Below are 25,815 nucleotides of genomic sequence, written 5' to 3'. Positions count from 1 at the left end.
TTAAAATACTTTTATGATCAAAATCATTCATTTTGAAGCTCTTCATTAATTTCTACTTGCCTTTAGCAGGTTACAGCACAGATAGATAGGAATTGATCAAAAGGTCTTGTGAAATTTAAAATTCATTGTGAGTTAAGAAACCACTGAAGGATTTTAGAGAGGTGTAACATTATCGTATTTATATTTTCAACTGTATCCCTTTGCGTTTTTTATTTTAGTAGTTGCTGTAGGGATTACAGTATGCATCTTCAGCCTACCATATCATCCTTGTTTAGGTATTACAATGTTATCCTTAGAGTTAATATTATACTACTTTATATAAAATGTAAGAATCCTGCAACAGTCTAGTATGGGATCAAGATAGTTTTTCTCTGTCCCAAACATTCCTATTTCTCTATCTCTTGACCCTGGTTATTCACCCAAACAGCTCTTATATTTCTCTTTTCTTATCCAACAAACTTCTTGAATAAATACCTACCATCTTAGCTTCCTCTGCTTTCTTCCCATCACATACTCTCTGACCCTTCCAGTGTAATTTCTGTCCCATACACCATCCCAGTTCTACCACTGGAAAAAGCTATCTTAAGTTTATTTATTAACAAATTGCCAGGTTTTGTGTCCTCTTTTTAGTTCTTATTTTTCTTGAATCTGTCACTGCTCATTAATATCTCACACTGACTACCCCTTCATCCTTCTTGGAATTCCTTTTCTTTGGCTTTTATGACACCAGGCTCTCTAATGTATGTTGTAAGTGTTTGACTGAATGCTTGGCCTTTAGTTAAACAATGAACATGTGCACAATTCCTATCTTCCAAACCATAGCACTCTTTCTTTTTAGAGAACTTATAAAATACTTTGCCTGTAATATCTTTTTATTTTAAATTATTTATTTGTCAGAGAGAGAGAAGGAGAGCAAGCGAACACAGGCAGACAGAATGGCAGGCAGAGGCAGAGGGAGAAGCAGGCTCCCTGCCGAGCAAGGAGCCCGATGTGGGACTCGATCCCAGGACGCTGGGATCATGACTTGAGCCGAAGGCAGCTGCTTAACCAACTGAGCCACCCAGGCGTCCCTGCCTATAATATCTTTAAAAAGATTGCAAGTAGTCTTGAAGCTGTTAAGTGTTTCTGTTCATGATCTCAGGGTTGTGAGATTGAGGCCAACATGAGCTCCACGCTCAGCACTGTATCTGCTTGTCCCTCTCCCTCAGCTCTTCCTCGCATGCGTGCGCATGCTCTCTCAAATAAATAAATAAACAAATAAAGAAAATCTTTTCTTCAGTCTTTAGGCAGAATTCAAATTGCCTGTTTTGTCCCAGCATAACTCTTCCTACATGCTGTTCTGCCTGAAAGGCATTCCTGCCAAACCTTGCCTGCTGGCTTAATTCTTTGTAATCCTTTGAAACTAAACTTGGGTGTCATCTCCTTGGGAGAACTTAACCCTATTTTCCCTATTACCCACGTGTGTTAACATGAATACAAAATATTTGCTTTCTTTCTTCCTCCAAGTCTACATTAGGTGTTTTAGCTTTCTTTACATTTTTATATTTCTATATTTTTATATAATACATATATTTATATATGTATACAAATATATAAATATTTTTATATTTATACTTTTATATTTATTTATCTCCCCACTGATCTGTGAAATCCTTAAGGAATTTACCTTTTTACGTTTTATCTTTGTGTGTATAACATGGTTGGCCTACTAACTACATTTGAACCAACCTAGATTTTTACATTTTAGCTGTGTTAAAATCTCTGAGAAAAAAATTCACAAGTCACTTTATAAATATTTGATTGTTCATACTGGAGGGGGGAAAAAAAAGCCAAGAAAAACATGTAAACAAATGAAGAAACAAAAATCTTAATCCTTAATATTCTAGGTAAAGATTAATAATATTGCCAGTAGAATGATAGTTAAAAACTTGGCATGGTTCACATTCAGGTTCTGCTGCATCTGTCTGTTGCATAGGGAACATTTCTGGACTTCTCTGTGCCCTGCCTTCCTCATCTGTAAAGTGGGTACTGTAAAAGTAGAGTCAGTTCTGCTATAATGCTTATTTTTAAAACATGAATTTGTTCCAACACAATTAATATACTAGGGAACAATTTGAGTGTAATGTGAATTTTGCATTTGCTTATATTTTATTTTTATCAGTGCAAAACTGATCTAGCTGAGTATATCCAAATACTTCAGATGTGTACCAGTTCTCTCAATTCACTATATGTTATGAACCACACACATCTATAGCTGGCGTTAAAATTTTTCATTTGATTTCGAATAACCCTTCTCCTACCATTTCCCAGTAACTCACATGGTGCAATTATTTGACACTTCTATAAGTAACCTGAGGTCTTTTCCAAGGTAAAGTGCCATCTTTATCATAGCCTTTGTAAATTTCTTTATTATTTAGAATGCATAAATCTGTTATCATTTTTATGAGGTTCCTGTCTTTTTTCTTATTTGTCACTGATGAAGTTTCTCAGTGTTGGGTCCCAGGCTCTGTTTCCCTATAAGTCCTGTGATTTTTTATTGTGCAATTTTGCCTAGTGGGGTGATTTTTGAGAAGACCTATGTCAGGTTATAGCAGAACTGATTATACTTACTTAACAAAGTAGTAGTGAGAATTAAGTGATTTATTACATGTGAGGTACCAACAATGATGCTTAACCTAATAAACACCTAATACTATCCATTCGCATCATTATTATTCTTATTGGGATAATTGTTATTTTCATTAAAACATAATAGCAATGAGCAATATTGATGGAATTTAATTCCTCTGTATACCATTTGTCTTATAACAGACATTGTTAAAAAATACTCAGATACTATAATTTGTAGACTGTTTATTGGCCTACTAGAGACCTATTAGTTACATATATTAATATATATAGTTTCTTGATGTGGGTATTAGTTGTGTGGCCCAAGTGTGGTAAAATGTAATTGTCTGTTTTCCTGAAATAAAATTTAAGATGGATTTGGTATATATCCTTTTCACTTACTGAGTACTCATATGTTTACCTAAGAATGAGATCTGATTCATATTTTGGGTTATTTTTTTGAAGGTTCAGAATGCTAAACAAGTAAACAGTGCACTTAAACAGAAAATGGAAGGTGGAATTGAAGAATTCAAACCTCCTGAGGTATGTTATTGAAACTATGTGACTAAGTATGGTGAAACCTTATTCTTTGAGTTATATCCAGTATTTACTATTTTGGTCCCATGTGTTGTTAATACTTCGAAGATACCATAGCATGGGTAATTTGTCATGACTCTATTTTGTTATTTAGATAGCCTTTTGAGACTTGAATAATGATTTAAGTGAAGTCATTTCTTTCCTGCTGTTAGCAATACATATCAAGCAAAGTAAGTAGGGAAAAACAGCTATACAGATAGGCCCAGTGCACATGAACACGGAAGGTAATTAATGAGCAAACCAGTATGTTTCTGGGTCTGCAGCAGTGTTTGCTCAAAGCCTTTTTTTAGCTATGTGAATTTGTAACACAGAAAGAAAAAGAACATAAGAAAAAGAGTTCGGTTTAGCAATTTTAACAATTTTTTTATTTTAAGGTATTTGTCTTTTGACTCAGATTTTTAATGAGGATTTTGGTATGTGGACTTAATTAACATTTTTGTACTCCTGTCCCTGAAAATTTGAAATCTAAGAACGAGATATAGATTAACCATTTTCTCAATTCTTCCCTCTGTTTCCTCTGAAACCTAATATATATCTGATATTTGCGATAATTATAGGAGTACTTAAATGCCTGTAATTCCAATCAAGTCTTTTCACAGAAGCTCCTATTGTAAATCTTTTCTCTTGTTTCTTTTTTTAAAGATTTGTATGCTGTGCTTCATATCCTGGACTTGCCTATTTATATTATTATTTAATAATCAAATAATCCTTATTTGGTCCTAATGGTTTGTCCCCCCAATCACAAGTTGCCTGAAATATCTACAAATGAAATATGCATGAGGGGCTTGAGGGGAGGGCAGCAAGGTTGCGGGGAGGGCTTCAGAACGAATGCACCAGATGTTGTCTCGCTCATTAGAATCTTTCAGAAAGGAAGAATCCTCAGGAATAAAGTTGTTCTTGGGTTTTTTTTTGTTTTGTTTTGAATGGTTTCTTTCACGAAGGTTAGATAATGAGAAAGAATGAAATATACATAGACTAATATACCATCTCATTCCAAACCCACAAGTAAACTGACAAACATTCAAGTGACATTTTTATTTATTGAACGCTAGTAATACAAAGAATACTACTTTATATTATTGTAACAAAAATTATTTTAAATTTTATATTAAAATTTAAATTTCATATCTATGCATTAAGATGCATAAAATCCAAAAGCTTTAAATGCCTGTAATTTTGTAACTTAAAAAGTTAAATTAGAAAATTATATTAGACATTAAAAATAGGGGACTACCATGAAGAACTTTATGTCAATAAATTGAAAAATTTAAACAAAGCTTAGAAATTTGTAGGAAAATATATCTTCCCAAAATTGTCTTAAAGGAAAGCCTGATAAATTTATAGTCATTAAATAAAATGAAGGAACAGTTAACATTTTTTTCATAAGAAAATACTAGGCCCAGACAGTTTTACCGAGAAAGTCTACCAAATTTTCAAGGAAACAATGATTCTAACCTCAAATTTTCCAAAAAAATGGAAGGATAGCTTCACTCATTAACATGACATAAAAGTAAGACATGAAAGTGCAATAGCATAACTGTATGGTATCTAATTTGATGCTCACATAAATTCCAAGAAGTAGATGAAGCAAATACTATTTCACATGACAAACCCCTCTGGGCCTCAGAGAGGTTAACTGGCTTGATCAGCATCAAATCTAGTAAATAGTGAAATTTTGACTATATTTCACAGTCTTAGAAACCAGATGGAGTCCAAGATTCATTTCCTGCTCACTCTTACTTTTGTAAGTTTTCATTTAATAGCAAAATAGTGTATTATTTCTCACATTTAAATGCGGTTTGGGGTTAGAGTTATCAGACATATATGACATCTTTTGAGTTTTTCTAAAAATAATGATCCAAATGAAACAACCAGAATCTTAACACTCTACCATCCATACACTGAAGTTTGAATATTAGTTTGAGGTTGATTTATTGAACTCCTATTACTTGAAAAATATATGTAGGTTTATTATCTAGGAAACAGGATATACTTATATTTATCATGTCTTATCTGTTGCTTTGCAGGGGAAAATAACCTGAATAGATCTATTTCAAAATACTAAACGAACAGTCTTAGTAAAGACATTGAAAAATCATGTCATGATCACCTTTTCTTTAGGTTAGATAGAATTTTTGCCCAATATGTAATAAAAGAAATTTCATTAACCATTAGAACAGTAGGCTACTAAGTGATGTAATTCAACTGAAAGTAAACAGGTACTAAGATGCTTTACTTACTCTTTTGGTTGTATTTGTTCTTTTCACTTAGGAAAAAATTGGTGAAAAAAGTTTATTCAGTCCCATAAGTATTGTTCACTTATTTCATGTAAGGCACTGTTTTAGGCACTATGGGAAATTTGGGTAGATTTTTCCATCTGCCTTAAAAAAAGAACTGTCTAGAGAGTATAAGACAAACTGATTAAAGTTGTGTGATAGATTTATAAGTAAAGAGCTACAGGAAAACAAGTGGTAATTACTCATGCTTGTTAGGATAATCAGGGAAGACTTCCCTAATGGGGGATGTTTCAGCTGAGGTTTGAAGGATGAGTAGGAGTTTTGCACATGCAAAAAGGGCAAGAAAGGAAATAATATGAACAGTGGTTTGGTATTAAACAGTATATTCAAAATACATATAAATCCTGTGAAGGAGAAAATCAGTCAAGGGGCATTCCCTGAGCACTTATATGCGCATTGTGGTGCTGATTACCACTGAGAGTTTAAAGGAGGTGTAAAACAGTTTTCTTTCATGAAGAGTATTGTGTACTTTGGAAAGCAAAGTTGGTCGCTGAGGAAGAGTGAATGTGGTAAATGAGAGATGTTAACAGGATTGAGTTCAACAGGGACTTCTTTATGATAGAAATCAGTGGGCAAGGGCTAAAGTGTGAAAGTCTGAGAGCTAGGAAGAGAAGTTTTCCTTTTAAATTAGTTCAAATGTGAAGACCCTGTAGTTTCTTCCATACAGGAAGGATATAATGGGAATTTTTAATTTTAGGAAGGTTATCCTGGCAGTATTATACAGGCTAAGTTGGAAACTTTACAGCTGCTAAAATACTAAGCATGTGAGTGATAAAGTAAATGGTAAAAGGCATTTTGAGTACAGTCAGGTGATAGTTGTAGGAGTGGACAGCTAGTGATAAATCCAAAGAACATTTCAAAATAGAACATAATATATCTATTTGAAAGTATGTAAGAGTGTTGTGGGGAGTGGTGGCCTGTGGGGTTATGCTTTGATTTGTTTTGGTTGGAGGTAGGAAGGAGACAAGGGACAAGGAGATGAACGAAACCAGGAAGGAAGAAACTAAAAAAGGAGTGCTTTGGGGAGCTAGAAATTTCCTCATCTTTTGATGTTTTCATGCATAGGTAGGTGACATCCTTTCATTAAGGATGTTGGATGGAAGGTTTAACTTCGTGTCCTTTTCTAATTCTTTCAACTCAAAGATAGTGTGAATCGACTACTGACAAAAATGGGAAAGATGAGAGGACTAATTTAGTAGGGAAAGGATGCAGTAAAGATGCCGAATTCGCGAGGGATGTCATCGATTGTTCTAAAAGGCTCTTTGGAGCCTTTTATATTATTAGTTTTATAACTGTTATATATTGGATCCTTTTAGTTTAGATTAGTATTTCATTATGATAAAAAGAAAGAGTATGATAAAAAGAACAGTATTTCCATTTGGGGTTTGCTGTAGAAAAATGTTCTCCGTCATACTACCTACTAACCATAACAACTACACAATTCTAAATTCCAAGATACATCCTAGTTGTCCTTCCTGTAAGTTAGAGAAATCTCTACCAAAGTTTCTTGGGTTTAAAAGAGAATAGAAAAATCAGTAACTTGAAGGAATCTTACGTATTTAAAAAATTTTGACCCCATTTCACCTTCAGTCTTCCCTTTCTTCCACTGCTTCTATTTTGTCATACGGACTCTAATGAATTAGAGTTTGCAGTTTCAACCCTCCTCCCTGCATTTTTCCACCGAGGCTGCTGCTTAAAGGCTAATAACAGTGCTGCTAATGATCAAATTCCACAGCTCTAACTCGTTTTTCTTGCCTTTTTCTCAGCCTTGACGTAGATGACAACCTCTCTGTACCTTTAACTTTTGAGAGGGGATGTCTTTTGTAACTATTATGTTCCCTTTTCAGCTGTACTTTTCCCTTCTATATGTAAATGGAAGCATTCTCCAAGCTTTTATCCTCAAAATTCACTTCTCTTTGGAAACATACAAGCTCATCACTTCACTATACTAAAATTGTATCATATGTACATTTAAATGGCACAAATGCAACCGCAGATATTAAGCCAGGTAAAACGGAGTTATATTTAGTAATAGCAAGTAGAGTAGAGCTGACAATCCTGCCTCAACTCCCATTTATCAAATGTTTCCTTGCAGAGTAAGCTGATAGAGGCCAGAACTGTGAATCCACTATTTCTTAAGAAGGCTTTAGCTTCCACAGGCCTCCTGTACGAGCAGTCTCCTTGACTTGAAATTCTAGTATTTAAATATGTATTTGTTTTTCATTCAGTACTACCTTAAATTTCAACCAAAGCTTCATCTGGGATTAACTGAAAGACTTGGTCCATTTCAGTGCTGGAGAGATATCTGGCCGTGTGGACCTACTAAGCAATCGTGTGCCTGTGTCCATGACCACCTTTGTAAGAACATTGCACTAATAATTTGGATTTAAAAGAATTTTTTTTTAATTCATGGGCAGATTTTAGAACTTTATATGTAAGTAAAATATGACTCCATTGTTTTCCCTCATAAACATTTCCAAACCCTCAAAAGCTGTGTTTGCGTAGATGAATCTATTTTAGCCTCAATTGTGATCCTGAGCTCCACATGAATGACCTCATTGTCCGTGAATCCCAGGTTACCATCATCACCTCAGTCTTGCCTTCCTGCGCCTCCCCAATCAGCATTTCATAACGTCTTAGGTCCTTAACAGCACCACTCTTCTGCCAGCTCTCCAGGCTTAAAGTCTTATTCTGATCAGAATCCTACTCTTCTCCCTCTGTTCCCTCCCCCCAAAAATCTATTGCTTATTAAATTTAGTGTGAACTCATTGACCTTGATATGTAAGGACCACTTCCAAAAGTGGTCCTTACATACTTAACTAAACTATCACCAACTTTCCAGACGTTATTTATCACTTCTTCCTAATTGTTGATCCTGTTGTTGCCCATACTTGGTGGGTCTTCTCCTGATCTTTGCATTTCAGAAACTTATCATGTTCTTTAACCCACCTCCGTGTCTATCCCTTCCAGCTGGCCCTCTTCCCTGGTCTAGTCATTGTAACTTTTCCCTCTCATCTTTGAACCTGCAGTATACTCTGAACTTTTAATTTTATTAATAGCTATTTGCGTCTACCCTGTCTCTTAATTTGCTTATAAGCCGAAGTAAGTTTTCATAGTGCATGTTACTTTTATTTTTTTTAATTTTTTAAAAGATTTTATTTGTTTGACAGAGATCACAAGTGGGCAGAGAGGCAGGCAGAGAGAAGGGGAAGCAGGCTCCCTGCTGAGCTGAGAGCCTGATGTGGGGCTTGATCCCAGGACCCCAGGAGCACAACCCGAGCCGAAGGCAGGCGCCACCCAGGCGCCCCTAAGTGCTTCTTAGCCTATAGCCCCCTCTTTTTCTTTACCTTTTTAATGTTTGCATTTTGCTTCATCGCTGATGTTCTCAAGTTGAGTTTTATCCACTGTCTGCCTGGCCTTGCCTTGCTCTCTTCTTAATCTCATCATCTGGTATTCGGTGCTTTCTGCTTTAGGTTTTTTCCTCATTTATCCAGTTTTTTAAAAAAACTTTTTCCTTTCTTCTCTAATAATTTTTTTCTAATTTTGAATTTTTGTTTTATTCTTTCTTCTGAATACTTACTTTTTATACCTCTTCCCCCTGGTGGGAAAGTAGCTGTTCCTAGAACCTCTGTGTACTGTAGAAACTTACTGCTAAGACTGTAAGTGAGATAAGACCTACACTTGTTCTCAAAGGAAGCCTTTCTTTCTGTTTTGCCCAGCCTATCTGTGTATTACACCAGGCAAATTTATCTGGGCACTTTCTTCTGTAAACCTCTGTAGGCTGTTATATTTCTGTCCCTCCCTCTACTGCCAGTGGTCCTTGCACTAATCAGCGGGTATACACTAATGACATTTGATTTGGTGTTTACTATTGTAGTTGTACCATAGTGAAAGTCTTAAACTTGGGAATTTATTTTTTAGAGTTTTTTATTTATTTATTTGTCAGAGAGAGAGCGAGCGAGAGCGAGCACAGGCAGACAGAGTGGAAGGCAGAGTAAGAGGGATAAGCAGGCTCCCTGCAGAGCAAGGAGCCTGATGTGGGACTCGATCCCAAGACGCTGGGATCATGACCTGAGCTGAAGGCAGCGGCTTAACCAACTGAGCCACCCAGGCGCCCCAAACTTGGGAATTTTTCAAACAAAAATATTGGGAGAAATGTGGGGAGACCTTAGGGAGAAAAATCTATTCTTATAGTGGGTCACTTTCTGCTTCAGAAATTTAGGGAAATATTTTAGGAATTAGGACTGAGCTACAGTTCTGTATTAATTTATAACACTGGTTTTGGTGCAGTAAGGTTAGGTTTAATGAAAATGTGAAGAGAAGAAATTTAAGAGCAAGTCACAGATCTTTCTAAAGAAGATAAAGTCTCTTGAATGTTTAAAACTAGGCTAAATTTAACACTTGCCATGTGTGATAGGAACATTGTAGTTGGAAAATGGATGACTAATAAATTTTCTCAGTTTTAATGCTTCTGACCTGAGTATAAATGTGAATGTTTTTCATTCTCCCAAACTGGTTCATTTCCCTTTCATTATCTTTTATGTGTGGGTAAAAGGTAACTCAGAACGTACTTTTTAATCCTTATTAAAAACAGGATCTTTTGGGCGCCTGGGTGGCTCAGTGGGTTAAGCCGCTGCCTTCGGCTCAGGTCATGATCTCAGGGTCCTGGGATCGAGTCCCGCATCGGGCTCTCTGCTCGGCAGGGAGCCTGCTTCCTCCTCTCTCTCTCTCTCTCTGCCTGCCTCTCTGCCTACTCGTGATCTGTCTGTCAAATAAATAAATAAAATCTTAAAAAAAAAAAAACCAGGATCTTTGTAAATCAGAGTTTTAGTAATCTCATGTCTTGGTGAAAAGTTATGATTTGGTGAAAAGTTAAACAAAAATAAGCACTTTGGAAAAATGTCTGTCTTCATATCCTCATTAGGAAACTTCTCTTTAATTTTGTAGTCAAATCAGAAAATTAATGCCCATTGGGCCATAGAGGAGCAGCTTCTAGCAGTGCAAGGTATATGAAAGCTAAGCAGCTATTATTGTTAATTATTTAACTTATCATGAAAGGTGACTTCCATAGTTCTTCCTTTCATTTGGAAATGGATCAAGAAAGGGCACTTATGTTTACCACAAAGTCTTGAAAACCAGAAATTCTGTTTTGTTCTCGTGGGTGTGACTTCACTGAGCCTATATACATTTTGGGTCCTGTACAGTACGTAAAACATTCTCAGCCTTAACAGTGATGGTGATGACAAGCTTGAACATATGGTCTCTGCATGCTTTTGCTTCAGTTTTCCTGCAGTTGGGTTCATTCTTACTATATTAGTCATTGATAACCCTCATCATTAAAAGCATGAACTATAACGTGTTTCTGGTTTATCCAATTGTTCTGTATAATAGTGTTTCTCTGTATGATAAATGTCAGGTACTGAAAATATTAATGATATACTTAATTTTCAGTGTATCTTAAGAGATGTGCCACTGAATGCTTAGAAACTTGGCTTTAAAAATAAATTTATATATTTATATTATATATATATGTATATAAGTAATAGAGTTAAGAGAGACACTGAAAAATATACATAAAGCCTTTTAAATGCACTGATATAACTAGAATGCTTTGTTGAATTATGTGGCAGAGCACTTTGTAGTTTGGATTGTCTCATGTTTGAATTACTTAAGGAAGGGCCCACTTTATATTTTTTATTCAGTGTTGTAGTTGTTTTTTGTTTTTTGTTGTTTTTTTCTTTTCCATTCAAGATAAACTATCTACAGGGTTGATTGTGTAATTATAAGTTTGGTCTACAATTTGGTTTTTCCTGCCTGAGCTGCCCTTGTATTGAGTACTAATAGCTTTTTTTTTTAATCTAGTTAACCTAGATATATAATAAGTTATATATATAGTAGGTTATAGTAGTTAACTATATGTGAGTTAGGCCCCTGTGAAACATAAAACTATACTTTGAAAAATATTTCTAATTATTCAAACACAGAGAACATACTTAACTCAAAAAAAATGTGTGGGTTATCATTTGGATGTGAGAGTAATGTAATTAAAGATTGATTAATAGAGGACTTGGCCGTTTGGACTAGAGTGAGTATTACCCTACCAGTGTGATTAGAAACTGTCACAGGACAGTGCCATCAGAATGATGGCAGCCTTCTTGTTGGCCTATATAGCCCCAAACAGTCATTTCATGAACAGAATAAATACTTGATCCTATGGTAGCAGGGTGGTGGAGTGTGCATTGAGCACATCTGTAATTGTGGAACTGTTTCGGAATGAGAACAAAGTTTAATTTGTTTATAATGTTCAATAATAGCTGTTTTAAAATTAGTAACTTTAAAATTTAGAGTAAAAAATGAGTAGGGGCGCCTGGTTGGCTTAGTTCGTAGAGCATGTGATGACTGGATCTTAGGGTTATGAGTGCAAGCTCCCTGTTAATAAAAATTAACAACAACAACAACAAAACAACTGGTATTTTCAGGGGCTGTTTCATATTTAGATCTATGACTTCGAGCTCTAACATAGTTATTTGGGGTAGCATTGCTTTTATAGGTGTAACACCTGTGTTTCTGTCTATCCGTGTGTGTGTGTGTGTGTGTGTAAGTTTGGTCTACAATTTATAGAATTTAACCCTGATTTCCAGTATTTGAGTTGCATAAAAGTTAGTATATCAATCTTGTACTCTAATATGAAAATTATCCCAGTGAAATGATTTTCTGGAGAGACTCATTTAGGAAAATCTGGGCTAATGTTTCCAGAGCATTCATGTTTGTTCTGCAGCACTACCATGGAATCTCATGCCTGGGTCGGATATTGTGCTGAGCTGCAGTCAGGGGAAGGGACAATGGCAAGATTTACATGTATAATTTGAGCTGTATATGTGGACATTATCTCAGTTTATAAATATTAAAAGAATATTTATGGATATAATCAAACATTTCCTCCCTGTTGAGATATATTCAATATTCTTATGCACCTTTAGAAAGTAATTTGTACAGAAATATACATGGTCTGGATTTTGAAGGTACTTTCTTGATATGTTACTGTCTTTATTTTAACTCTGTATGTGGAATTTTTGTTTCACTTTGGGTTTTTTAGGGTTTTTCTTTTTTTTTTTTCTTCTGGGAAGGGGGTTCATTACATAAAATAAAACAATATAGAGCTATTTGTGTCCAAAATAGTTATTTTAGGGAAAACTAAAAAGTGCCATTTTTGCTAATGGGCCCACACATTTATATAATTCTCAGAAGTGTGTCTTATAAACAGTATAATCTATAGTAATGTCTTGTGTACCTGAATCGCGGTGTGGTTAAGGGACATAACTGCAGTTTTTATTTTAACATGTAGTTTGCTGTCCAGAAATACCTAGCAGGCAGTTGTTTTGTTTTTTCTTCTCTTTAATCTTTATTTGTGATAAACTTTATATGGTATTATTATCACTGTTTCAGTTTTACAAACAGTAGATCATGTAAGTTTTGATAGTAACATTTTAGGTTATAAGCACTTTATATTTAAGACATATTCTGTATATATTCTGATTTAACACTCATTTGTTAAATGCCTTTTTATTTTATTTTATTTTTTAAAAGATTTTATTTATTTATTTGACAGAGATCACAAGTAGGCAGAGAGGCAGTCAGAGAGAGGAGGAAGCAGGCTTTCCGCTGAGCAGAGAGCCTGATGTGGGGCTCGATCCCAGGACCCTGGGATCATGACCTGAGCTGAAGGCAGAGGCTTTAACCCACTGAGCCACCCAGGCGCTCCCAAATGCCTTTTTAAATCTTGCTCATAGTTGACTATTAGAATGACCTGAAGAGAGAAATAAACTCTAGTGTCATTAGTGACACAATTTTACTATTAAACTTTTTTATTGTAACTCTTTTAAAACCACATACAATATTAGGATCATTTTCTAGGGCTCAAATACATATATTTCCTCCTTTTTTTCCCCATCTACTTAATACTGTTGTTAACTAAATACTACCATTTAAATAATAACTATTTAAGTGTTACTCTAATAATAAATATTTAAATAAATAAAAAATTATTTTTCCTTCTTTCTCCCTTATTTGGAAGGGTGAGAATCATGCCCAGACCAAAACAGGAATGTTTGTACTTATGTTCTCTATCACTTTATTATATTAATTTTAGTTCTGAATTTTAGTTTTAACTATGTAATAACTTCATTAACATTCTGCAAGAGTCTCCAGGTAGGATGTTATAAATGTGCCTAATTTAAACCTCTCTCTGAAAAGTACTTGTTAAGAATGGTATTTCTAGACTTTCAGTAATCTGTGCCAGCCTTAAGTATCTGAGTTTTCTATTATAACGGATTGGTTAACAGGCGATTAAGTACAGTCTTCACAATATGTGTTAATGAAGATCTCTGTTTATAGCTTATATCATACATATAAATATATCTTTTCTAATTTGTAGTGCTTTTAGAAATCACCCCAAAATCCATCTTGATATTCATATGATAAACGTTTCTTATTTAGCAAGAATTAAGAAAAAAATTAGATTCTGGGTGTATATTTTTCATTTAAAATGAAACAATATTTTCAAATTAATATTTTGAAAAAATAATAATAGATTTAAATGATAGTACAAAATATTGACTCTTCAAAGTTTAGAGGGGCAGAAGCCTGGTAAACAATATTTATTTTTGGCCTTCTCTTAAATGTATTTATTTCATAATCATTTGTGCTAAAAAATAATACACTCTCTAATAAAATATTAGTGCTATTTTAGGGTAAACAACAAGAAACTTTTCCAGTTTTATCAAGATATCAGCTTTACTTTTTAGTTTAGTTTTTTTTTAGTTTAGTTTTTTCACCATATTGTCTGCCTTTCATAATGAAACAGTGACAACAATACATTCAAGTCAGTTATTCTTTCACAGTTAAAGTTACCTTCTTTTCCTGTAGTTTATACATTTCATTCATTTTTAGGTTGCAAGCCTAGAAACTGTCTTCTTTCTAATTTTATCTCATACATTAAGAAAAAAGCTAGAATGGTTCCTAAAGGAGGGGAGAAAGATTTGGCACTTGATTAAAACATAGGGATTATAAACCAGAACATGAACAATCAAAAGGAAGTGTGGAGATCAGGAAGTTCATATTTTTCCATTGAAAAAACACTCATTTGCCTTAGAGAGTTTCTTCTATTATAACAGGTATCATAAGAATGGAGCCCCAGAAGTATAATTGTCAGCTCTCTGATACACTTGCTTCAGATAATTCATGATTCAAAATTTCTAGCATGTTTGTGATAGAATTTAACTTATAACAAGTATGATGGGAACACAAGACTCAGAAGAGAAAAGCTAGATATTAAAAAGAGAATATGTGATTTTTACTTTTAGCCCTTACCTGGATGCACCATTCACTGTCCCACTGCTGTTGATTTTTTCTTTTTTAACTTTAATATGAATTCTTGAAGAGATTTATAGGAGGTAGAAAGAAATGCATGTTCCCAAATGGTTTGAGTTTAAAATTAATCTCTCATTGATTGGGAAGAACCACATCTCTGGAGTTTCTAGGTGTCACTGTGTTCTTATTTCAAAAATAGATTTCCTGGTTATCCTAAGTACATGCTCACTTTAAGAAATACTGTTATATGAGAAGCAGGAAACAATGCCGCCCCCCCCCCCCCAAATTTACTGTTTAGAAGCAGCTTGCCACTGTAATATTTTTACTTTTTTGGGTGGGGGGTAGCCCCAAATCAGATTTATTTTATTTATTTATTTTAAAGGATTTATTTATTTATTTATTTGACAGAGTAAAAGCGATCACAAGAAGGCAGTGAGGCAGGCAGAGAGAGAGGGGGGGAAGCAGGCTCCTACGAGCAGAGAGCCCAATGCGGGTCTCAATCCCAGGACTTTGTGATTATGACCTGAGCCAAAGGCAGAGGCTTTAACCCACTGAGCCACCCAGGCACTCCCCAAATCAGATTTTAAAAATAACTTTTTGAGCATAGCAAAAGCAGATATATCCCTTCTATGGCAGGAGAAAAAAAGATAAAAAGTCTACTGTTAATGTCCAGAGTTGGAAAACACCATACTACAAATGCTCCTGAATTTAGTTTTACTAGCCAAATTTTTAAAAATATGAATGTGTGTTTTTTTTTGTTGGGCCGGATGAAGAATACTGTTTGGGAAATGTGGGCTTTTATAAAGTGTGATTTTATATTAATTCACAAACAAAACTTTAAAAGTGTATGTTAAAAGATTATAAAGTATCATCTGCCAGCATAAGAAGCCAAGTTGTTTGATTGTAACTTTCAAAATTTGATTGAAAACACTTTTTCCTCTTCCTGGGATATTTACAGTTTAACTCTTCCAGGATTTTCTAAAATTTCATTCTACTAACCTTTAAAGACTGACCTTTGCCCCAACCTGGGAAGTTTTCATTTAAAACCATGGTTCAAATGGACCTTTTATTACATCTTCAGGAAGAGAAAGAGATTTAGTCACTATGTTGATTCTCAGCCTTGCTGATAAAGCAATCAGATGGCCTTACTTACTCTAAATTATGAAAAACAGTAGACCACCCTTCTTGCAGGTACAAATTGGAACTAAAGTAAGCTCTAATGTCCTGGGTTGTTAAAGTGAGTTGCTCTGCATTGCTACCCTGCTAGGTTTTCCTCCAGAAGCCTAGCTCGGGATTCTTCGGAAAGAGCTGTTCCAGTTAAGTCTTCAGTTGATATTTCACTAGAATTTACCTAGTTATCAGCCACAGTATAGAATTAAGAATTCCACCTTCTAAACAAAATATGCTGTTGAACCAGCGTCATGGGCAGTGTGAAGGTGATAAAGAAGTTAGCTATATGTGACTCTTGTGGTTTGGGGAAGAAAAGTCAATCCTATTTCCTGAGCGCTTCCTGTGCACTAAGCATTATATTTCCTAGGACAGTACTTCCCAACTTTTCTCACCTCATGGCATACAGAACAAATTATGAAATTTGTCACAACACACTAGGGCAAATGGATGAGACTGCTCTTGTCCAGAAACAACTGTCCAGGAGCTCTAGCTATTCCAGACCCTGCCCTGCCACCCTGCAGGCTGAGCACATTAACATCCCCGAAGGCCTGCGTGTTCTTGGGACACCAGTGGGATCCTCAACCAGACGACGAAAGTCTGCAGTATGGTCTGAGCCTTGAGATTTTACCAAGTAGTTTATATGGCATACATGAGTTAATGATAAACATATCTGGGTGACTCAGAACCTAGGTGACTTAGAAAAAATCCTTGACATTCAGAGTGTCTGGGAAAACTAAGGTTCCAATAGGAAGTAGTTTATATTTGGGGGTCTGTAATTCTGGAAGTGCAGCAGTGTTGCTAACAAGATCAAGTCCCTTAAACAAGAGAAAATAAAATGGAATCAGACATGGGGACAACTTATTGGTAGGTTTTGTAATATATTTTGCTAAACAAATAGGTGTTCTGAGGATTGTAATGTCTTCGTATTTGGAATCCATCCTAATGTGACTTCTTGCTATAATACAGAAGAACTAATCTTAGATTTATTTGAAGTTTTCATTTCCAAACTCATGTATTCAGTAGATTTGGTCATTTCTAGAATATAAATTACATATTCCTTGTAAAAAATAGTACATCGATAGAACTCTGTGTCTGATTTCTAATTAGGAGTTATTTTTCAGTACAGCAATCTCAAATGAGTTGTTATTTTCCAGAATATAAGTAGTAGAGAAGTACTTGAATATATAGCAATAATTCCTGATAGGAAATACCCTTGGATTTTTATTGCAGATGTGGAATTAGTGGAACCTGGTCACCCTTAGAATTTTTACTCAATTATGGAGTTTAAATTGCTAATCAGCTTATGGATTTAAAAAGAGCTTATTTTGCTAAATAATGTAAATAATGTGCCATAATTTATTATCATGTGTATGTCTTTCCCTTTGAGAACAGAGCAGATGAGCACAGTTTACAGACCCCAAACTCTGTAGTAAAAATCATTCCAGCTTAATGTCAAACCTCCTGCCCAAAATGCTCTTTAAGATAAAAGCATTCCCCATAGTCAAGCCTGGCTAGTTGAATATAAGCAAGAGATTATTCGTTCCCAAATTCTCTATATAAAATAGAGGCAGAAATTAAAAACAGGAATTTTGTCATATCCTGATGATGCTTTAAGGTAATTGGGTATCTGTAAGATATGAATCTAGCATTTCTCCTGAGGTGTTAACATACCCTTATATTCTCTCATCTATGATTGTATACATATTGAATTTATTTAAATTCCCATGATTCTGGTTGCTTAGGTTATATTATAGACTTTTTAGTATCATAAGTATCATTTATTTCCATTTTTCCTCTCTAATTAATGAGTGTTTTCTGGTATTTTAAACAGTTATGAAATTGTAAAGTCAACACTTTTGACACCTTCTGTATTTTGAGTTAAATGATGAGTCAGTGCATGTCCTTTTAGAATTCCCTTAAGAGCAGTTTATTATCCATCTGATCATATAAAGTCATTCCAAATTCTGTAGTATAATTGACTATCCCAGGTTCATAAATCAAATATCAATCTTTCATTCCAATAAAATTTCCATTACAAAAAGTTAGGTTCTCAAATAACTGAATGTGCAGTCATTAAATTTAAGGTAGTGATGATAAACACAAGTACATGTAGTCACTACTGTAACCTTACTCTTAAGGCTATAAAGTACAGCTAAGACTCCTTCTCATACACAGTCTTTGAAATTGTTAGAGGAGTTGAAATCCAACTAACTCTGAAACATAGTTTCCCTTTTTTGCCGAATCACATTGTCATGATTCTCTTTTTACCTCATTTCTATTCTTTGGTGCCCTGTTGAGATTAGGCAAGAAAACCAATTGAAGCTGGTATTAAAACCAAAATTATGATGCTTTTCTTAATGGGGGAACTCTAAGACCACCCACTCAATCCACTGAGGGGATAAAACAGATGGCTCATTCCCATTCAGTTTTGTTTACAAACGGTGTTGCTCAAATTTAGGTGACTGGCTACTAGGGAAATAAATGAATGTGGAATTGAGGATGGAACAAAGAATTCAATGCTTTACAATAAATGGACTGTATTTGAGAGTTCAAGAGAGGATTGGAGAAAATAACTGAGTATGTGAAAAATGTTAAGTTTCTGATTGTTCAGTTGAAGGCAAGTGGCTGGCTCGCTGAAATGACATAATTGATAGTTTTCATCTGTGACACTGTTATCTTAGTCTCTATTTCGGAATTGAGAAATGAGCAGAGTTTATGAGAAAGGATTTTCATTGCTGGTATATTTTGTGTGTGCATGACGTATAGTACACACAGCTCTCCTTATTGATCCTTCACAGGTGTATTATTTACTTTGCCTTCCAGGTGTCCGCAAATATGGTAAAGATTTTCAAGCTACTGCAGATGTAATTGGCAACAAGACTGTTGGCCAAGTGAAGAACTTCTTTGTAAACTACAGGCGTCGGTTTAACTTAGAGGAAGTATTGCAGGAGTGGGAAGCAGAACAAGGAACCCAGGCTTCTAATGGTGATGCTTCTACTTTAGGGGAGGAGACAAAAATTGCTTCTAATGTGCCATCAGGGAAGAGCACTGATGAAGAAGAGGAGGTGTGTTTGTGTATGGAATTTGAGCTAATGTGAGTTGAGGAATCATCATTTTGTGTGGTGTTCTGTAAGGTTAATTTGTCAGAGGACTAGCTAAATGAGCATGAAAGGTTGACAATGCACTTACTCAGTGGTGCCTCTCTCGTGACTCTTAAGTCCTAAGGACATGCTAAGTTCTGATCCTAGAAGAATGGAGAGTGTATTGTTCTTTCATAGTCTTATTTTTATTTCCAGTGTTAAGCTGATTACTAATAAAGATGCCTGTTTGGTAGCTTCATTGCTTTTTCAGTTTTTGGTTTTTTGTTTTGTTTTGTTTAAAATAAAAGAAGCTTGTGCTTCCAAAAAAACACTGGTGTTATGTTTTTGTTTTGTTTTGATTTGTTTTGTTTTTCCTGGGACAGCCCAAGCTATATTGCATTCAGTTCATTAGGAACGCTCATCTCATACATGTATTTTTGTTTCCTCACCTCTAGGCACAGACCCCACAGGCTCCTCGGACTCTGGGTCCATCACCTCCTGCCCCATCATCCACTCCAACACCAACAGCCCCCATTGCCACTCTGAACCAGCCTCCACCACTTCTTCGTCCAACACTGCCTGCTGCCCCCGCTCTTCACCGGCAGCCTCCTCCACTACAGCAGCAGGCTCGGTTCATCCAGCCCCGGCCAACTTTAAATCAGCCTCCACCACCTCTCATTCACCCTGCTAATTCTCTGCCGCCCCGTCTCAACCCAAGACCAGCGTTGTCCACGGTTGGTGGTCAACAGCCACCGTCACTTATCGGAATTCAGACAGATTCACAGGACTCGCTGCACTAAAATTAAACTGGACAGAGCTGCAGTAACTCTTCACCCCATCATTAGACCAGTGCTCATCAGACTGATGCAAAAGAGAACAGTCCTCCTTGATACTGAGGCTGTGAACTAGTTCTGTGGCAGGGGGCTAGCCTAAGTGGATGTCTAGGACATTTTTTGGTTTGTGCAACCAAACTAAATTTTATACAACAAAAAGCCTACAGTTAGTCTCCTTTCTATAGTATATGTTCAGCGACATGATCTCATAAAAGGAACAAAAGGAGATTAAGTATTCTATATACTTAAGAAAGTATATAGATTTTGTTTTGTTTTGTTTTTACCATATTTATTTTATTGAGATTCTTTCTATTTCTGCCTCTTCATAGTCAAGGCTCTTAGTACAGAAATACTGACTTAGGAATTGTGGAAACTCCTTAAGTTTCTTCCTTAATTTAATTTCTTCTTTCTTCCTTAATTTAATTTTTAACAACATTTTCCTATGTTAGGAATACAAGAATAAATAGCCTGCATTTCAAATTTTGACATATGTTCATTTAATGCATATTTAAAAAATTTCAGTGCATATCCCTTTTTTCAAAATATCTTGCTTTTTTTTCTAAAGGAATTTTAATATATTCCTTTAAAAGAAAGCAATTTAATCAATTGCAAAGCAATTATATGAAACCACAAAGAATGTACTGAACCTACTAACCCTTTAACTTACACTTTAGGGTCCTAGTGCAAAGTCCTTGCTTAAAGGTCATTGATCTGTCATCTATAAGTAATAAGAGGATTGGTGTGATAATTTTACATACAGATTTGTTGAAGTACAGTGTCTTTAAGTTCCTTGAAAATGGAGTTAATTTTGATTTTTAAAAATGCTCTCTGCTTTTAACTAGTAGTTGCCTATATTTGGGGACTTTAGAAGAGAATTATATTTTGTCAGTTACGTGGAGATAGTGATAGTTATGGAAGCATTTATTTACAGTGCCCTTTTTGTGTTTAGGATCTGACTTAAAATTGCCCTCATACTTATTAATATGGTCTGCATTTAATATAAAGGATGTTTTCTTGATAAATCTCTATTGTACTGTTTGGATACATTTGTGTATTCCTTGCAGCCGACCTGTGCTTGTGGGTATGGTTTAGGGTTAAATCATCAACACTATTTCGTAAAATAAATTGAAGAATTTGTTCTGTGTTATCTAAAGATGCATCAGTATATTGTCACAATTGTGCTGTTAACTTTTTTAAAATGCTTTTTTATAAGAAACGAAAACATCTCAAGTCTTAATCCATAAATCATTAAGCACCTACAAAGAATATTTTACAAGTAATAGTATTTCAACAATGTGTTACTAATATTTTTGATACAGCGATTTCATATTGGAATCATGACTTGTGCAAAGAGATCACTTAGATTACTATACTAGTGGAACTTAAGGCTAAATGTTTGCACATTTACATTCTCATCAGATCTAGAACTACTTCAAGAAACAGTCAACATCTAAGGCCCTTGATTTATGTTTTGAGAAGTCCTATATTCCCAATATTGGAAAAATAGTTCCTACCATTGGCTCTAACGCCCTAAGGAGCTATTAGATTTAAATTCATTGATTAGTTTTAATTTTGAAGTTTAGAGCTCTGCTCTTCATAAGGACCTTGTGTTTTGGCACAAACTTTTTCCAGGGTGTATCTTGTCTTTCTCATTGGATCATCTTAAAAAGTTCCTGCCCCTGGATTGTAACTAGATAAAAATCTGATTTAAAATTCTTAATATTCAAGAATTTATACTTATTTTTACTTTAAAAGCCACGGGGGGACAGTTATATATATTAAAATATCTAAAGCATTTTTAAAAAGTACTTAGATTGTCTTGCATACGTGCATACTATATGGCTTTTATTGTCTTGTCTCTTGTCAGTAGATCTTCAATATACAGTGTGTGGGACAAGTCAGTGTATTGGTCAGCACCAGCATCTGTCTAGCTGTTAAGTATATTATGATTCATTTAAAAATCTGTTCTATCCCAGCCATGGGCCAAGATGCTGTATCTAAGGGATGTGCTGTAATTTGATTTACATACACTAGAGCACACAGAAAAAAAATCTGAGCTTCATTAGTAATATGACACATGTATATAGTGAGAACTGGATTTGTGGCCGGGGGTTGGGGGAGCCCTGAAAGCAGGGTTGGCCTTAGGAGATGTCTTATTGTGTGCTTTGCATACTTTGTAAATATTTTGCACGTCATTAATTTTCTTTTTTGTTTAAGCAGTGTTTGGCCTGGAAGAGAGATATGCTTGCTGCTTAATCAAAGGATTAAAGAGTTAAAGATGTCTATGTCTTCTATTTTTATATAATTTCATGTGTGAAGAATTTAGGACCTCTTCACTGTGAAATTCTAAATACTGATTTTTATAAAAAAAAGCAAAATCTAGAAATATTTTAATGACCATTTCATCATGTCATGGTTATCATTTTTGAAAAAAATCTACACCCAAGTATTTTTTTCATTACATAACTAAAAATAAATCACACTGTTGATACACCTGGTAATATTAATGAAAAAATATTTTTTCTATATTCTTTAATTCAAGTGTAATGTGGATGGAATTACAGGTAAGTTTTGATCAGAACTTTTCCTTAATTAATAATCCTACAATTAAATGAGTAAAATACAATATAGATGAAAGAAGATAAAATTCTATCTTCATATAAGCCAACATACTTTTAGGAATAGATATAGAGAGTAAACAAAGTGACAGCCATGATTTTAAAAAATATTAAGAATCTTGCCAAAGGGTGCATGGGTGGCAACTGCCTTGGGCTCAGGTCGTGATCCCAAAGTCCTGGGGTCAAGTCCCACATCAGGCTCCCAGTTCCATGGGGGGGGGGGGGGGAGTCTGCTATTCCCTCTGACTTCCCCTCATGCTCTCTCATGCTATCTCTCTTTCTCAAATAAATAAATTCTTTAACAACAACAACAAAAAAATTGCCAAGGTTTTTATTAAAGTATGGAGTTCAGTTAGTAAATATGTTGTACTATTTTAATGTTTCTTCCTGCTATAAGAAGTAGATTACTCACGTTAGTTATGGCTGATCACTTAACACTAGGGTATCAAGGTCTCCTCAGAACAACTAATACTCTGACTTCAAGAGAACAATATTGAGTGGGCAGAAGTCTTGTGAGATTGCTAGAAACCCCCAGCCAACTTGTTTCCAGTGCTGGGGGCTTCAGGGGAACCACCCAGGCCAGGCCCGCGGTCCTCTGAGTGTTCGCTGCCTGAACCCTGGGAGAAAGTGCTCTAATTACCAGACACATGAGTGGCACGAATTATCTCAGAACACTGGCCAACCCCACCCTCTACTCAGCAGCCTGGGGAAACCCACTCAGTGCTGGAAGATCGGGCCTGCCATACCCCAGGCCCTAACCCTAGGTTGGGTTTTCAGGCTTCTGTCCCCAAAAACCTGGCACCCAAGCCTTCCAGATGGGGGACCCCAGAGCCATACACCAGTAGTCCGCCTGCCACCCAGGAGGAAACCGTGTTGTTTGGAGCTGCAAAGAACTTTCAGAGCAGGAGGAAACTGCATGCCCTGCCTGAGGGAACCCCCACCTTCGGTGGCCCCCTGGCCACAAACCCGGAGCCTGATGCACCGACTGACCCCCAGCCTCAACTCAGCCGCCTGGGGAATACCACCTCAGTGCAGGCAGATCAAGCCTGCCGTGCCCCTAGGCAACCTAACTCAAACCCTAGGTTGGATTTCCAGGCTTCTGTCCCCAGAGGTATGGCCCCAAAGCCCTCCAGGTTGGGGACCCCTGAGTCACACCACAGGACTCTGCCTGCCGGCCAGGGGAAAACCATGCCATTCAGAGATGCATAGAACCCTCAGAGGGAGAGAAACCTGCATGGCCTCCTAAGGCCAACCCTGCTTTCAGGGCTCCCCCAACCCCCGGGCACAAATCCAGAGCCTGATTGTCAGCCTTAACCTCTCCATCAACTCTGCCCCCAAGGGAGCTTGTCTCTGTGGGAACCCTCAGGGGAGCCGCATGGGCCCAGCCTGTGGCCCCGGATGGTTGCAACACGCACCTAGCAAGAAAGCATTCCAAACATTTGGCACGCACGCGGCCCAAATGGAAGCACAAGGTCATCTATTTCTCACGAGTTTGGGGGCCCAATTGCTATCGATTTGGGCAGAAAGCTCACGAGAATTGGCCGAAAAATCCCTAGTGAACTCAATTCTGGTGACACAGGCCTACAGGGCTGCCACCTAGGCTTGGCCCGGGATCCCGAGTGGTCATGCTCCAAATCCTAAAAGAAAGCCCATGTGAGCCAGGCACACATGAGGCCAATGCCTCCCGCTAATCAGTCCCCTGCGGTGTGTGCCCCAGCGCTGGTGGGTCGGACTTGCCAGACCCCTAGGCCCTCACCCTATCCCTCAGTTGGGTTTTCAGGCTTCCATCCCCAGGGACCTGTCCCCCAAGCCCTCCAGATTGGGGAGCCCTGAGCCATACCCCAGGACTCCGCCTACCACTCAGGAGGAATCAGTGCCATCTGGATTTGCGCAAAAGCCTTAGAGCGGGAGAAATGTGCATGCCCCTCTTGAGTCCACCCTCAACAACCCACTGGGCCACAGACATGGAAGCTGACGCTCATCCAGACCCCCTCCCTCCACTCGGCCCCTGGAAAGCTCCTGTGGGCAGAGGCCCTCAGGGGAGCCACATACCAGCCCATGTCCCGGGATAGCCGTGACATGCACCTAGCGAGAAAGTGCTCTAGACAGTGGACAACAGTGCGACCCAACTCGCCGCCCAACAGTGTCCAATTCTCACGAGCTTTCTGCCCAAATCGATATCAATACAGGCAGAAAGCTCATGAGAATTGGCAAGAAAATGTCCAGTGAACTCGCTTTGGGTGGCACAGTCCCATAGGGCCATTTCCTGGCCTCGCAGAGGGTCATGAGTGGTCGCAGCCTGGACCCTGTGAGAAAGCCCTCTATGAGCCAGGCACACATGTGCCCAACCCATCCCACTACTCAGCCTCCTGGGGTCCCTGTCCCAGCGCTGGCAGATCAGGCCTGCCATGCCCCTAGGCCCTGACCCTAAACCTCAGTTGAGTTTTCAGGCTTCTGTCCCCCAATCTCTCCAGATTAGGGACTCCAGAGCCAAATGCTAGGAATCTGCCGGCCTCCACTAGGAAGCCATGCCATTTGGAGCTGTGCAGAACTCTCAGACTGGGAGAAACCCATATGCCTCCCTGAGGCCAATTGCAGTGGCCCCCCTGGCCACGAAACCTGGAGCCTGATACACCACCTGACCCCAGTCCTTCACTCAGCCCCCAGGGGATCCTGCCTCAGTGCTGGCAGATTGGGCCTGCTATGCCCCTATACCCTAACCCTAACCCTTGGTTGGGTTTTCAGGCTTCCTTCCCCTGAGACCTGGCCCCCATGCCTTTCAGACTGGGGACCACTGAGCCACACCCCAGGACTCTGGCTGCCACCCAGGAGGAAACTGTGCCATTCGGAGCTGTGCAAAACCCTCAGAGCAGGAGAAACCTGCATGCACCCTCAAACCCACCCCCACCTTCGGCGACCCACCAGGCGACAAACATGGAGGCTGACTCTCAGCTGGACCCACTCCGTCAATTCTTCCCCCGAAATGCTCCCCTGGTCAGGAGCCCTTGAGGGAGATGCATGAACCTGGCCCATGTTCCTGGATGGCCTGACAAGTACCCACCTAGTGAGGAAGCACTCTAGACTGCCAGCGTGGCTGGAATTGCCGCCCAATGCCAGCCAAGTCTCATCATCTTTCTGCCCAAATCAATATTAATTTGGGCAGAAAGATTGTGAGATAAGAATTGGCTGGAAAGCCCCTGGGGAACTCATTTCCGGTGGCACAGGCCTGCAGTCCCACTGCCTG

At 37.4% G+C, this 25,815-nt stretch overlaps 2 protein-coding genes across 2 annotated transcripts in view; one reads left to right on the top strand and one right to left on the bottom strand.

The window, feature by feature from the left end:
• CR1L (complement C3b/C4b receptor 1 like) overlaps positions 1–25,815 on the bottom strand; it is a gene marked incomplete at its 5' end in the record, with an annotated part of 178,044 nt that overhangs the window by 73,370 nt on the left and 78,859 nt on the right. The gene's annotated exons all lie outside the window — the stretch shown is intronic.
• Positions 1,163–20,115, top strand: LOC309849957 (REST corepressor 3-like; the record flags this gene model as incomplete). The annotated part of the gene is made up of 5 exons (XM_082703051.1): positions 1,163–1,183; positions 3,073–3,150; positions 10,449–10,506; positions 18,864–19,105; positions 19,576–20,115. The coding sequence occupies 5 exons, from the start codon at positions 1,163–1,165 to the stop codon at positions 19,918–19,920; spliced, it is 744 nt and encodes a 247-aa protein (XP_082559177.1). The 3' UTR covers positions 19,921–20,115.

This window comes from Mustela nivalis (assembly GCF_964662115.1).
Source record: "Mustela nivalis genome assembly, chromosome: 16".
Lineage (NCBI taxonomy): Eukaryota > Metazoa > Chordata > Mammalia > Carnivora > Mustelidae > Mustela > Mustela nivalis.
The sequence above is the reverse complement of the archived record's forward strand: the minus strand, read 5'-3'. Positions and strand labels throughout refer to the sequence as shown.